We start from the raw sequence: 16,723 nt of genomic DNA, 5'->3' as shown, positions 1-16,723 counted from the left end.
AGCGATCACTTGTAAGCTACTGATGTCTATGGGGGAATCAGACAGCAATTGTTCAGTTCCCTTGCAGTTGTTGGGAAACGTCACATGGCGCCAAGTACAAATGGGGTTGTGTATTGGCCCCACCACCATAAGCCTTGGTCTTCCTGGACCTCCAATAAATCATCTTTTGTTATTTTAGGACCATAATGAACCTTTCATAATCACAGCAATGAATGTGTATTAATAATTTGCTTGTTTTCTGTGGGACATCTACTAAAAATAAGCACAGGATAAAATACCAAGGCTTAGTAAATGTTTATATGATTGTCAATGGAAGCTTTGTTTTATATGTGAAAAAAATGCATGTGATGTATGTAAGGGAAGAGACCACCGTGTCACATTGATCTGCGTATTTATAATGCTACGACGCAGGATCAGAAGAACAGAAACACTGATCTGTTTTTCTATGATGGGCACAATGAGAGCCAACGGGACCCCATTGACTATAATGTGGTCCAGTGGGTGTTTATGACATGCACAATATATGGGGTATAGGGAAAAGGGTTTGTACTCAGCCCATTTGCAGGAGAACTCCAATGTGTTGTCCTTCACTCCTGGATCATCTGAAGCTCTGCACGGATGTGAAACCTCTTTGTCTTTGGGTGATACAGCAACATCTAATGATAAAATGGATCCAGCAAAGCAAGATGTCTTAATAAAACTTAGCTTTTAATCTTAATTAGTCATGGTAGCCGGACACACTGTCGCTCACCATGCTTATTTGGATTATTTTATGACTAATTAAGATTAAAAGATAAGTTTTATTAAGACATCTTGCTTTGCTGGATCCATTTTATCCTTGGATGTTGGTATTTATGAGATGCCTGTTTTGGGGTTTTTTTAACTGAATTTGCCAGACAAAAAAGTTGGGGTTGCACTATTTTGTCCGGTAATTTCTGATGGATTTCCAAACGGAGATTCTGACACAGATATGAAGTAGCTTTAGTGTGACATTTCCAATAGTACCATCTTTGCTTGCATCGTCTTAGGAATAATGCATTGGTTAATAGTCTACTCCTATTTACTTAGTTGAAAAGACCGTAGTCATCCAAGGATAAAAGCAGCAAAATAGCGAATCCAGTATAACATAAAGCTAGATCAGCTTTATAGAACCTAAAGTTTTGTCTCCTGGCCCTCATCTCATTCCCTGTTGACCATGTGGGTTCCCAGGGACTATTACTGTATGTACATAACAGAATTTGTAGGCTTAAATTAGATTTGTTCTGAAGACCTCAGCAGTGAACTATATAATGGTCTTAACCTGCAATAATCCTGTAAAATCCAAACTTTTTATGGCTTTCGAATGGACCTGTCAGCAGACTAAGAACTATAGGAAGCCTGGAGTCTTCTGACTCATTCTCACGGGTGGACTTTCAAATTCCTTGCAGACCTGAAGGTGATCATCAATCTATTCCTCTTAAGAAAGTTTTCTAATAGTAACCTTAGTTATCCAATTACTTTCCTAGTGGTTCCAGTGGTGGAGCTATATTTTAGGTCAGTGTTGATGTGCACTGTGTCCATTCTTTTTATGTCCTATACTGTGCCCCATAGACCAGATGAGTAATGTACATAGAAGTTATCAGCGTTTCTCAATATATTTCACAGGATTAAGTCATTCCGTCCTGACCTTGAGGATTAATGAAATGTTCTTTGCATTTCTAGAGGCCATGATGAAATGTCGGTAAACATCAATAGGCATAAAAATAAATCATCTTGCTGACTGGCGGAAGCTCCAGGGTGCTATACACTTTCTCTAGTGTATACTTCTGTTGATAGTTTTAATGCAGCCTATGTACTTTAATAGGATAGGTTTTCAATAAAAAGCTTTCCCATAAAGGTTCACTGTACTCATAATGGATCTATACAATAAAAATAGTATTAAAACTGCCAGGTCAGTAAAGGTATACATGTAAATGTCTAAATGAGAGAGCTGTTTCTGGAGATTTCCTTTAGAAATCTTTTAGTTAAAGCTATTGAAGGGGATGTCTCATCATCACAATTGATGGTATATCATTAGTATATGACATCACTTTATGAACCAAAGTGGATTAGACCTCAGGGACAATAATCGATCACCTGATCGAAGAAGCAGAAACTGGTGTGCAGGAAAAAACCCATAGGGACCTCAACTGAAAGAGGCTACAGTAAATAGCTCTGTACACTGTATAACTACAGCTCAGATGCCCCTAAATTGAAACCTATTCATCCACTGATTTCAACGCAGTTAGAATTTTTTCTCTAGCCCCCACCATTTCCAAGCAACCAATGTAGTTAGTTTTGGTGCCTGATATGTGAACTAGATTCTTCAATGTCATGTGGGTGGTGTCAAGTGGGAGCAGACAAGAGGGTGTGACTCATCTCAAATTAGAGGTGGATAATATCAGAATCATGCCCTTTTGCCTGCCCCCACCTGACATTAGAGAGTCTAGTTAGCCTATCAGGCACCACAACCAATGGCACTGATTGCTTTGGAACGGTGGGGGCTAGAGAAAAAAAATCCAACTGTGCCAGAATCAGTGGCGATTGAGGAGGCTGATATGGTGTTAAGATCCTCTTTAAATGGGAGCTGAGCTGTAGTAATGAGAATAGCTTCTACACAGTGTACAGAGTCGTTTGCTTCTGGCTCAAACACTGTGCTAAGCAGAAGGGAACTAGCTGCAGTAACACAGATCAGCCACTACACAGTGTGCAGAGCGGTCTGTTTCCAACTCTGCATATTGTACTAGTCGCAACAACTATGACTCCAATATCTGATATTAAAGATCAATGCTAAGGATAGGTCATCAATATTTAAATCCTGAAAAACCCTTTTGAATATGAGTATACGAGTATGAACAATGTCAAGGACAAGGTCTATAGCAAGTAATAGTAACAATTACAGCACTTCCTAAGCTCATACTAGTGACCTTAGAGATCTTACATGACAATATAACAATGCAGTATAACCATACATCTCAGACAGAGGGTCACCTCATAAGTGAAAAAAATAAGCAGAAACTGTAAATTCACATTAGGGAGATTAAATGTTTTGTATGCGTACTATAATAGCAAAGAAAACCACTTAAACTGTATATCATGTAGTCATTTATGTGTTGCATGTTATTAGTTTTCCTTAATGCACCTTATACAGAAAATCAATATATTACTGTCTTAGATCCACTGTAAAGGGGAAGGCAGCTGCTGTTCAATGGACTCGGGTCTCAAGGGGAATGAAGAAGTATAGTGGAAATCTCATTAAAAAGGTCAGAGCACATACAAGCCTAGAAGGAAATGTAATTACAGTATATAGTACACTTTACTATATACATAATGTATGCTCAGTCAGTCACTGTAATAGATGTGGACATCTCCTATGTAATGCATGCTGGGTATGCAGCTAGAATAAAAGAGCAGGGCAATACAAGTCTGAAGGTTTAGTTAACAAACAGCAAAAGTAAGAATGGTTCACCCATAAAGCCACACGGCTCCATTGGGTCCTATGAAAATCTTGTAGGGGATAGAAAGGAAACTCTCAAGTCTCAATAATTTACATCCAAAATGAACATCCAGCACATTCCCCCCCAAAAAAAGTTACCCTTTATTGATCCATTCTTACAATACGGCACTGTAGCTAGAATCCATAAATTCACTTGGTTACGCATTTCGAATGGTTCAGTTCTTCATCGTAGCAACTATTACAGAACTGGATGCAAATGAAGATGTGGCGTTCCAAATGTACATAAGGTCATATTGATATTCACGTCATACCCAGGGTAGCTGTATCATTACTGATAGTGGGAAATGTCATTCGTAAGGCTGAATAGATCAGATTTTATAAGCCTCATAAAATACATGGATGGATTTATGCAGCTGGAGGCTAAAGGGACAAACCTGTCAAAGCTGTAGCCTCATCAGTTTTATATGATTTATATTGGGTATGTATTGTATATATGTTTTATTTGTGTATACAGTCCTGCAGTCCATACTACTCATACACATAAAATCATTTTTTTCAATTCATCCATAAACATGACATTCCAGCTCACCTAAATATTCATGGAAATGATAGGCTGAAATCCAACCTGTTTGACCTAAATTTCACATTGAGCCTTCTCATACCGATTATGTGCGTCCGTATGCCAGGCTATACTGGTGAATGTTCGCACTATCATCATGGCTTCTCATTCCGATTATGTGTGTCAGTATGCCAGGCTATACTGGTGAATGTTCGCACTATCATCATGGCTTCTCATACCGATTATGTGCGTCCGTATGCCAGGCTATACTGGTGAATGTTCGCACTATCATTATGGCTTCTCATTCCGATCATGTGTGTCAGTATGCCAGGCTATACTGGTGAATGTTCGCACTATCATCATGGCTTCTCATTCCGATTATGTGTGTCAGTATGCCAGGCTATACTGGTGAATGTTCGCACTATCATTATGGCTTCTCATACCGATTATGTGCGTCCGTATGCCAGGCTATACTGGTGAATGTTCGCACTATCATTATGGCTTCTCATTCCGATCATGTGTGTCAGTATGCCAGAATTTACTAGTAAATGTTTGCACTATTATCATGGCTTCTCATACCGATGCCAGACTTTACTAGTAAATGTTCGCACTATTTTATCATGTCTTCAGTTCTTAATATATCCATAATCGGTAGGACAAATCCATTTTCAAAATTACTCCAATTAATCTTGACAGATTTTGTTGACTTAACTGGGTTAGTTTACATCTGCATCGGAATCCATTGTTATACACCATTAGATTGATCAGTTTCAATGTTTTGCTTGTTTTTAATGGTTTCTTGACTGGTACTATTGTGTATGCATAAAAAAATCATAATAAATCTGTCTAATGGATCTTAAAGGCTCATAGTGAATCCATTCTATCTGTGTCTATAAAAATGAAAGCTGCAACATGAGCGTGAACAGTGATTGCTTTTAAGAAAATCTACTATACATGCATACAACTTGAAGATTTTTTTTTTTTATCTTGGTTAAAACAAGCTGTCAATGTTATTACTAATGATTATGGGAAAGCTGTGGTAAAATTATTTTATGATCTCCAAACTAGGGATCCCACCTTATTGTCTTTAAGATTTCAATTCTGTACCCTTCTGGAGGGAAGGGAAAATGCTAGCAAGGAAGACAATGAATATAAGATGAATACAGGACTCTGTATCTTGTGTGACATCTTCTCTGACTTTAAATGTATAGTAGCAACAACTGGAACTTGCATTTATATACAGTATTTCATCCAATGAGAATGGTGCTTTTAGGGCATTGCTTCCAATCAGAAACACCAACAATATACACTCACCGGCCACTTTATTAGGTACACCATGCTAGTAACGGGTTGGACCCCCTTTTGCCTTCAGAACTGCCTCAATTCTTCGTGGCATAGATTCAACAAGGTGCTGGAAGCATTCCTCAGAGATTTTGGTCCATACTGACATGATGGCATCACACAGTTGCCGCAGATTTGTCGGCTGCACATCCATGATGCGAATCTCCCGTTCCACCACATCCCAAAGATGCTCTATTGGATTGAGATCTGGTGACTGTGGAGGCCATTGGAGTACAGTGAACTCATTGTCATGTTCAAGAAACCAGTCTGAGATGATTCCAGCTTTATGACATGGCGCATTATCCTGCTGAAAGTAGCCATCAGATGTTGGGTACATTGTGGTCATAAAGGGATGGACATGGTCAGCAACAATACTCAGGTAGGCTTTGGCGTTGCAACGATGCTCAATTGGTACCAAGGGGCCCAAAGAGTGCCAAGAAAATATTCCCCACACCTTGACACCACCACCACCAGCCTGAAGCGTTGATACAAGGCAGGATGGATCCATGCTTTCATGTTGTTGACGCCAAATTCTGACCCTACCATCCGAATGTCGCAGCAGAAATCGAGACTCATCAGACCAGGCAACGTTTTTCCAATCTTCAATTGTCCAATTTCGATGAGCTTGTGCAAATTGTAGCCTCAGTTTCCTGTTCTTAGCTGAAAGGAGTGGCACCCGCTGTGGTCTTCTGCTGCTGTAGCCCATCTGCCTCAAAGTTCGACGTACTGTGCGTTCAGAGATGCTCTTCTGGCTACCTTGGTTGTAACGGGTGGCTATTTGAGTCACTGTTGCCTTTCTATCAGCTCAAACCAGTCTGGCCATTCTCCTCTGACCTCTGGCATCAACAACGCATTTCCGCCCACAGAACTGCCGCTCACTGGATGTTTTTTCTTTTTCGGACCATTCTCTGTAAACCCTAGAGATGGTTGTGCGTGAAAATCCCAGTAGATCAGCAGTTTCTGAAATACTCAGACCAGCCCTTCTGGCACCAACAACCATGCCACGTTCAAAGGCACTCAAATCACCTTTCTTCCCCATACTGATGCTCGGTTTGAACTGCAGGAGATTGTCTTGACCATGTCTACATGCCTAAATGCACTGAGTTGCCGCCATGTGATTGGCTGATTAGAAATTAAGTGTTAACGAGCAGTTGGACAGGTGTACCTAATAAAGTGGCTGGTGAGTGTTGTATATACATATGTATATTAACACAACATAATGTTGGCTGCAGGCAAAGACCCTTGTACAAGAATGTAACTGGAATCCTCTGCTATCTATTATATATTGATCAGCATTTACCAAAGAAACCAAATTCTATTTAACCCCATGTGCACAAAATGGATTACTATTTTAGGTACCATGTCAGGAATAGGTGTCACTTTGACGTTGTGATATGAATGTTGGATTTTTCATTCTATTTTTATATTTACTTGATAAAAACAGGAACTTAACCTATTAAAAAGACTTGAAAGGGAGAAGATGTAACCCTATAGATGTGCCTGTAGTAAGAGGATGACCATAATACTGGGAAAAAGTTAATAACAAAAATGTGTGTGTTAGACATCGCAGCTAAAATAAGCTACAAGCCTCAGGCCTAATAAGACTTGAAAGAATACTGTACATTGATTTTTTTCCCCATTCTTAGTCTCTTACCACAATGGTTAATTTATCTTTTGCCAGTTCTTGTAACTTCTTTATTAAAAGTGGGGGCAGTGCAGATTGATCGCAGATGGACAAAGGAGTCCAGAATGAATCTAGCCTCAGAACCCGGGCTCAATCCTTCGCTTGTGCTGAGTAATACATTATCTTCCTTCTCATATGAAAAGACGATGGGTCTGCTTTGTTGTAGTTTGTTCTAAATCTATCAAATTACATACTAATGGGGAATATATTAAAATTCTACTCCAGTTTTCAGGCCCAGATAAACAGTGCAAAGGGCGTCAAGTTGGCATAGAAAACACTCATCTTGGTAGATTTCCCCGGGTATGTACTAACTTTGTCGCATATGCAGAAACCCATTGGAAGGATTTAAAATAAATATATAAATAAATTTAAAATAAATAATATTTTTAGATTATTACATTATAAAAAAATATATAGTTTTTCTCGTGCTACAGTACATACGATTGTTAGCAGAGGGTTCTAATAAAATTGACTTAATTTTATGTATTTCATGGGTCCCTCATTGTTACAAAGTTGTTTTGTTCAAAGGGATTGTGTCTTTAGAAAATGAGCAATTGTTTAAATGACATGTTTAGGTTAAACATATTTTTTCAAGAATTTTTGGTGATTTTTTATAAAATTTCTGTCATTAAAAAAAAAAAAATCAATCGAAAAGCAATTTTACTCTGATCACTGAATCTAATAATAAACTGACACCTCCTGTTCTATCGAGATCACTTATATGCAGTGATCACATTATCGTCACAGGCAGAATTACAATTTTGGATAAGCAGTAGGGTTTATTTTAAACTCACTACCTTGGCATTGATATGTGCACTGACATTTACTGTATTTCTTTACTTATCTATTTTTATTTTTATTTATTTATTTTCTTCAGGTCAGAAAATCCTTCACCACCGGAGTGATGTTTTAGAAACTGTTGTCTTAATAAACCCTTCAGATGAAGCCGTCAGCACAGAAGTAAGTACAAAGTACAGTTATTCCCAATCCAAAGTTTAGTAATTCTGTTAATAGAATGGGGGGAGTTTTTAAGATCAGCATATACTAATAGGTTGGAGTATAATTCATCAACTAAACATCCCCTCTGGCTGCCCATTCAACTAGACTGTAATGTAGGCTGGGGTATATGTCAGGCATCAGTTACCCCTGAAAACTGGGGCAAATGATGACAAATCTGGTGGGGCGATGGCCATATCTACAGAACATCCAGGCTATATCCTTCATATGGAAACTGGTGAGGTCGGCCTAAAAATATCATTGGCTGCAAACCCATGATCTGTCATATCTTTACACCAGCAACTGGCATAGGCTCATTACAATGTACCACATTCTGTTATTATGTTTTTTTACATAGTCTTTGCACAATGTGAATATAGTATGGATTTACATTATTGATTAAAGGGATTATCCGACACTCAGTATTGATGACCTATCTTTAAGATAGGTCATCAATATCAGATCAGTGGGGATCCAACACCTGGCACCCCCACACATCAGCGTCTCCGGCTATCGGGTCTGCACTGTGCTTCCAGCTTTTTGATCAGTCTCTTTCATTGGTTATTAAGTTATGTTGTATGCTTTTTATCTTTAGGTACGTTTGATGATCACAGATGCTGCAAGACATAAACTTCTAGTACTGACTGGACAATGCTTCGAAAATACAGGAGAACTTATTCTTCAGTCTGGATCCTTCTCATTCCAAAACTTTATAGAGATCTTTACAGATCAGGAGGTAGGAGTCATTGCTATATGTACTGTAGAAAGCAATATCCGGAATCAGTGTGTTCTGTGAAGGAATATTAAATTCATTATTCATTACCATCAAATATCAGTAATGAGATTGTCAAGAGAAATCTCTCTGGCGAACCGAATGGACCATCTATGGTTAGAGGATATAATAAAGAGATAAATGTAAAATATTAACTATATTATTACGGATTTAATTATATAAATCTATATATTTAAACATTTCTCTCTCTCTATGTATATGCACATACTCTATCTATCTATCTATCTATCTATCTATCTATCTATCTATCTATCTATCTATCTATCTATCTATCCATCCATCCATCCATCCAGCTATCTATCTTTCTTTCTTTCTATCTATCTTTCTATCTATCTATTTATCTATAAAGCAACGTCATTTTATTCCTATACTAGTATGAAAAAGTCAGCAGAAGTATATTGTAATGTTTCAGACATTCACGGTATTATACAATACTGAATTCCTATAGTTTATTTTAGCCATAGCCATATACTGTAACACTCACAGTAAGTTGACGTTTCTTGTTCTCTGCTGCTCTTAGTTCACTTCTTAGCTTTGCTGTGTAGACATATTAATACGAGTCATTTCATTATCATGTGAGGTTCAAGGACTAAATGACAGATGTTACCCCTATAACCATTGAGATTAAAGAAGTCAGAATAATAACCCAATATACAATACATGTCTCTTGCCACTGTCTGGTCTCTAAAGAAAGGACTGTACTCCATCTGTTCTTAGGTCTGGTTCACATCTGCGTTCGGTATTCCATTCAGGGAATCCGCTTGGGGACCCCCGAATGGAATACCGAACACATTGACAAGTGGTGATCTTATGAAAGAACACAGTCCCCATAGACTATAATAGGGACCATATTTTCTGTGCGGTGTCCGGATGAGTTATGTGGAGAGGAAAATAGTTCATGAAGTATATTTTTCTCCACATGATTTGTGCTAACACCGTGCGGAAAACACACGGACCCCATTACAGTCTAGGGGGCCGTGTGCTTTCATAAGCGCACCGCTTGTCAATGCGTTCCATATTCCATTTGGGGGTCCCCAGACGGACCCCCAAATGGAATACCGAACGCAGATGTGAATCAGGCCTCAGTACTTGTATTAGTCTATTGAAATTGGATGTCCAGCCACTATATAGCACACTGTCTATACAGGCAATGCAGGAGGACACTGTGCCTCCAATATGGCTCTTTTCTCTGTGGGGTTATAAATGTGGACCAATATTCATGAGTTGACCATAGGATGCAATTTGTAATTTTTACTCCATTTCTTACTACATCTATTTTTTCTGTCTCTATATCTAGATTGGTGAACTTTTAAGCAATACACACCCTGCAAATAAAGCAAGCCTTACACTATTTTGTCCTGAAGAAGGGCATTGGAAGAATACTAATCTAGAACGACATAACCTTCAAGACTTCATCAATATCAAACTCAACTCATCTTCAATTTTGCCTGAAATGGAAGGACTTTCTGAATTTACAGAATATCTTTCAGAATCTGTAGAAATTCCATCTCCATTTGACATTTTAGAACCACCCACATCTGGCGGCTTTCTGAAGCTTTCCAAACCATGTTGCTATATTTTCCCAGGAGGAAGAGGGGACTCAGCTTTGTTTGCAGTAAATGGATTTAACATGCTCATCAATGGAGGGTCTGAGAGAAAATCTTGCTTCTGGAAACTCATTAGACATTTAGATAGGGTGGATTCTATATTGCTCACCCACATTGGAGATGACAATCTGCCTGGTATCAATAGTATGCTTCAAAGAAAAATGTCTGAGCTTGAAGAAGAACAGTCTCAAGGATCAACAACCAACAGCGACTGGATGAAAAACCTTATCTCTCCAGACCTTGGAGTTGTGTTTCTGAACGTCCCTGATAATATGAAAAACCCAGAACCCAACTTCAAAGTAAGAAGAAGCATAGAAGAAGCTAACTTTACACTTCAGTACTTGAGTAAACTGTCTATGAAACCAGAACCTCTATTCAGAAATGTAGGAAACACTATCGAACCCATTATCTTATTCCAAAAAATGGGGGTAGGCAAGCTTGAGATGTACGTGTTGAATCCATTAAAGGGAAGCAAAGAAACACAGTATTTTATGCAGCAATGGTCAGGCAGCAACAAAGAAAAAGCCGGCCTGGTCCTACCTAATGGTCAAGAAGTTGATGTCCCTCTCAATTACTTAACCTCAATTTCCTCTCTTATTGTATGGCATCCATCAAACCCTTCTGAGAAAATCATAAGAGTCTTGTTTCCAGGAAACACAACACAATACCAAATACTTGAAGGCCTTGAGAAGCTCAAACATCTGGACTTCTTGAAGCAACCAGTCATAACACAGAAAGACCTAAGTGACAATATCTCAAGCCCTGCCGTAAAGCAAGCCAAGATGAAACAGCGGGCAGAAAGCAAAGAGAGCCTGAAGTCCACAAAAACTACCCCTAGCAAACCAGTGAAGAAAGAGTCAAAAGAAGAACATTCTGAAGCTGTAAAAAGCAGCCATTCTGAACAGGCAGAAAAGGTGGACAAGGAGAAAACATCTGTTAAAAAAATTGTGAAAAATGAGGCCAAATCCGCAGCAGAAAAATCTGAGGAGCCAATAATAAAATCAGAAAATGCAGAGAAACAAAAGGCTGATGTGAAGCCTAAAGTCGTAAAGGAAAAAGCTGTGAAAAAGGAAGTAAAGGCAAAATCTGAGGATGTCAAGAAGGAAGCGTCAAAGAAAGAAGAAAAAACACCAGTTAAAAAAGAAGATAAAGTGAAGAAGGAAGTCAAGGAAGACAAACCTAAAAAGGAGGTTAAGGAAAAAAAAGACGTCAAGGAAGACAAGCTGAAAAAGGAAGCTAAGGAAGGAATAGTGAAAAAAGAGGTCAAGAAAGAAGTCAAGAAGGAGGAGAAAAAGGAGGTTAAGAAAGATGTAAAAAAAGAAACACCTCTGAAAAAAGAAGTAAAGAAAGAGGATAAGGAGAAGAAGGAAGAAAAAGATGCTAAAAAAGAAGCCAAGAAACCATTGAAAGAAAATAAGAAAGTATCAGCAACTCCTGATGCTAAAAAGATGGCTGTTAAAGGAAAAGTGCAAAAGAAAGAGGAACCTGTTAAAAAGGAAGCAGCTGCTGCAAACAAGACAAAGGACAAGACAAAAGTAATAAAGAAAGTGGCTGACAAGAAGCCATTGGCAGCCGCAGGAGCTGTTGCAGCCACAGCGGCAGTAGCCACAGCAGCAGCATCTGCTCAAGCCTCAGCCGCCGAAAAGATTGTAGAACTAGTTTCACAAAGATCCCTTATGTCTTCCCCTGAAGATTTAACAAAAGACTTTGAAGACCTCAGAGATGAAGAAGTCAAGTTTATTGAAGAGGTGACTCCTCAGCTGCAAGAACTTTCTCCTCAGGATGAAGCCGTCATCGTACAGACCGATTCTTATATTATCAAGAAAGATAACGCTAGCAGTGAAGAACCTGCAGATTCTCCAGATGAGGGAATAACTACTACTGAAGGTGAAGGTGAATGTGAGCGCACTCCTGAGGAAATAGAAATCATTGATAAGCATAGGGTGGATGAAAATGACAAATATGAAGATGAAGGGACAGGGCTTGAGGAATCATCTGAAGCTGGTGACTATGAAGAAAAAGCAGAGACAGAGGAGGTTGATGAACAAATGGACGATATTGAAGATAGAGCTTCAAGGGGTGAGATAGCTGAGGCTGATGAAACTGAAGAAGAAGCCGAGACTGATGCAGTACAGCATTTGAAAGGCAAGCATGATAGCCACGAAGACATTGCTGATTCCGAGACAGCAGATGAGCAAGCAGAAGATATAGAAGAGACAGAGGAAGAGGCAGATGAAGACAAAACAGATGAAGCAAAAGATTATGATCAGGAAACAGAAAAGCTGGAATGCCAGTACATTACTGCAAGTCTGAAAGATAAATCTGAAGTTGTTAGTGACACCGAAGATAAATATATATTGTCTTCTACACCATCCAAGACATCTGAGCCCCAGTCACCTGCTGTAGAACCAGGACCGTCTATTCACGATGAGACTTTACCTGGAGGATCTGAGAGTGAAGCAACTGTATCTGATGAGGAAAACAGAGAAGATCAACCTGAGGAATTCACTGCCACCTCAGGCTTTACTCATTCAACCATTGAAATATCTAGTGAACCAACTCCAATGGATGATATGTCAACACCAAGAGATGTAATGAGCGATGAGACGAATAATGAAGAAAGTGAATCTCCATCTCAAGAATATGTCAACATCACGAAATATGAAGCAATTTTGTGTTCCCAGGAATATGACAAAACAAGGGTGTCTCCAATACCTGATGCACTAAATGGTTTGTCCGATGTTTCAAAAACTGATGCTACCGATGGCAAGGAATACAATGCTTCAGCTTCAACAATCTCACCCCCGTCCTCTTTAGAAGAAGACAAATTCTCCAAATCAGCCCTACGTGACGCTTATGGATATGGAAGACCTGATACAAGAACTTCTGCAAATCTAGAAATACAGGATGATTATGAAATGGAAGAGAAGCTAAGTCCAAGTAAGAGTCCAGCGCCACCATCACCAATTTCTAAAACACCATTAAGTGAACGAAGTGTTAATTTTGATCTGACCCCTAATGAAATTAAAACTTCAGAACTAGGTGTCTTGCCACCTTTGCATGATGAAGTGCAAGAAGTGAGAGAGCAGTGTCCAAGTCCAGAAGATAAGACCTTGGAAGTGGCATCTCCTTCTCAATCTGTTGCTGGAAGTGCTGGTCATACACCTTACTACCAGTCCCCAACAGAAGAAAAGGATACAAGCCTTGTCAAGGAGAATATAGAGAAGACATCTGTCCCTGTTGTGTTTGAGTTTTATGACGACAAAGAAAAGAGTGAAAGCCCTAGAATAAGTCCCATGGATGAGCCTGTACCAGACTCTGAATCTCCAATTGAAAAAGTTTTATCTCCATTGCGTAGTCCTCCATTAATTGGGTCAGAAACGCCCTATGACATGTTCTTAACCTCCAGCGCCAAGCCATCATCTGGACAAGGTAGTATTGCTGATGAAGGACACTCTCCCTCTCACATTAGCCCTGTTTCTGAAATGTTGTCTGATGCCTTACAAGAGAAGAGTGATCTTTTGTCAAGTAAGGCCTTTGGTGTGGAAGCTGGTAAAAGTATGGCATCTAGTGTACCAGATGGAGGAAAAACTACAGGAGAATATTCTCCTACTCAGATAAGCACTAATCCCTTTATCTTGTTTAAGGAGGACACTAAGATGTCTATTTCTGAAGGCACTGCATCGGATAAATCTGCCACTCCAGTAGATGAAAATGTTGCAGAAGACACTTACTCTCACATAGAAGGTGTTGCATCAGTTTCCACAGCTTCTGTTGCCACCAGTTCATTCCCAGAACCAACTACAGATGATGTTTCACCTTCTCTTCATGCCGAGGTTGGGTCTCCACACTCTACAGAAGTTGATGACTCCCTGTCAGTCTCTGTTGTTCAGACACCTACCACTTTTCACGAAACAGAAATATCACCATCTAGGGAGGAATGTCCCCGTCCAATGTCTATATCCCCACCTGATTTCTCACCTAGAACTGGAAAATCCACATCCTCACTCCAGGAACAAAGATCACCAGAGCAGTCAACAATGGAATTCAGTCAGGAATCGCCAGAGCAATCTTTTGCCATGGATTTTAGTAGACAATCACCAGAACATCCTGCAGTAGCATCTAATATGCTACATATATCAGAAAATGGACCAACCGAAGTAGAATATAGTCCATCTGAACAACCCGACTCTTATTTTGGTAATAAAATTTCAACTGACAATGGATATTACACTGCAGACAAAAAACAAGAACAAGCAGCGGCTGAATCTCAGGTAGAGGCATCACCATCCACTTCTTCGGCACACACACCTTCACAATCAAATTCCCCATTGAAGGAAGAAGATTCTTTGAAAGATGTGATTGAGAATTCAGATTTGCCACTTTACTCCCCACCAATACTTGAGCAGGAATATTTTCTGCAAGGAAAGCTTTCTCCTGAAATAGATGTTTCTCCTGTAACGCCCACACCATCTTCTCTGAGACAGTCACCTGGCATAGCCGAGGCTGCAAAAAATGATGTCTCCATGGATTACGGTTCAATAGCTTCATCTCTTCCAATTTCCCCTGATAGTTGTCTGGCTAAGGCAATAAAAGAACACTCGGTTTTACATAATACAAACCCCTTTGCCTATTCAGCAGATGTAGATGACAGAAATAACATATGTGAGGCTTATAACCATTCTGGTGAAATGCATGACAGGTTTTCTATCGCTGACAAGTCACCTTTTGCTGAGAGCCGACAAGAAGTTGATTTATGCCTTGTTTCTGCATGTGAGTATAAACACCCCAAAACAGAGCTGTCACCTTCTTTCATCAACCCAAATCCATTAGAATGGTTTGCAAATGAAGAACAAGCTCAAGAGCAAGAAAAGCCATTAACTCAACTTGGAGGAGGTCAGCCACCTTCAGGAGGAAAGCAGAAAGCACGTCAATGTGATGAAACACCTCCAACTTCCGTCAGTGAATCCGCCCCATCTCAGACAGATTCAGACGTCCCACCAGAGACTGAAGAATGTCCATCTATAACAGCAGATGCAAACATAGATTCAGAAGATGAATCCGAGACTATCCCTACGGATAAAACAGTAACTTATAAGCATATGGATCCTCCTCCAATTCCCATGCAAGACCCAAGCCCATCTCCTAGGCATCCAGATGTCTCAATGATGGATCCAGAAACTATGCCTGTTGACCAGAGTTTAGGTAAGCCTATGAAAAAGGATATCAAAGAAAAAGGAAAAGCTAAGAAAGTCGGAGGGAAAACCAAATCATCTTCTCCAGCCCGAAAAAGTGATGGCAAATCTAAGGTTTCAGCTGCTTCACCCAAACCTGGACCTATCAAAGAAACTATGGAGAAGAGTTCCAAGAGCGTTGCTCCAAAGAAGAAAGATTCTGTAGAGAAGGGGCCAAAAAGTGGCTCAATTACCGACCCCAAAGCAGCAAAGGCGGAAGAAAAAGATAAAGAAAGCAAGAATGCAACGAATACGAGTGCAACAAAGTCAACTAAAACTGGATCTACAGGTCAGTGACAGATTTTTCTTTTAGTCGGACATCTTGGGTATTTACTTAACAGGGCTTTATTATTTAAGATAAAGGGAATGGGGGACTGCAAGTTCCTCATGCATGCCTCCTGTGTATAAATTAAACACAATTGGGTCCCATGATGGAGCGCCAGTCAATTCTGTGAGGTTTCTAGACCGGAAGAAACTAAAGCTTAATAAAAGTGAATGGTATACCGGGCATGGAACGCACTTTTGTTTCATTTACATACAGGAGGCGAAATGTATGGGAAACTTTCAAGCACTTGTTCTTCTGATAACTGGGTTGTGCCTGGTATTGCAGTTCAGTCCTAGTCACTGGTGGGTTTTGCTACCCTAGTCCGATGTTGCATAGAGGCAAGGGATAATGGAAAGATCCGTGCCTGTTCTGTGTTTTTGACCCGCTCATGGTTTTGGTACACAATCACTGATGCAAATCATGGACCAAACACCATATAAGGGCTCCAGCACATACAGATATTAGGGTGCATTCACCCTAAGTATACGCTGAGCTGATTCTGAACATAACACATTTTCAGAATCAGCGCGTACAAAGCAGATCCCATTCATTTCAATGGGAGCCGGCATACGTGCGCTCCTCATTGAAATGAATGGGCTGCTTTTTTCCCTATTGATTTCAATGTGATACGCGCGTATCACATTGAAACCAATAGGGAAAAAAGCAGCCCATTCATTTCAATGGGGAGCGCTCGTATGCCGGTTCCCAT

The 16,723-nt window shown here is 39.7% G+C and overlaps 1 protein-coding gene across 1 annotated transcript in view; it reads left to right on the top strand.

The window, feature by feature from the left end:
• MAP1B (microtubule associated protein 1B) overlaps positions 1 to 16,723 on the top strand; it is a 62,170-nt gene that overhangs the window by 42,722 nt on the left and 2,725 nt on the right. The window contains exons 3-5 of the mRNA XM_075270490.1: positions 7,937 to 8,019; positions 8,651 to 8,791; positions 10,146 to 15,978. Coding sequence (XP_075126591.1) covers positions 7,937 to 8,019; positions 8,651 to 8,791; positions 10,146 to 15,978 — 6,057 coding nt within the window. The remainder of the gene's footprint in view (positions 1 to 7,936; positions 8,020 to 8,650; positions 8,792 to 10,145; positions 15,979 to 16,723) is intronic.

Source organism: Leptodactylus fuscus, chromosome 1 (genome assembly GCF_031893055.1).
Source record: "Leptodactylus fuscus isolate aLepFus1 chromosome 1, aLepFus1.hap2, whole genome shotgun sequence".
In the NCBI taxonomy this organism is placed as follows: domain Eukaryota; kingdom Metazoa; phylum Chordata; class Amphibia; order Anura; family Leptodactylidae; genus Leptodactylus; species Leptodactylus fuscus.
The sequence above is the reverse complement of the archived record's forward strand: the minus strand, read 5'-3'. Positions and strand labels throughout refer to the sequence as shown.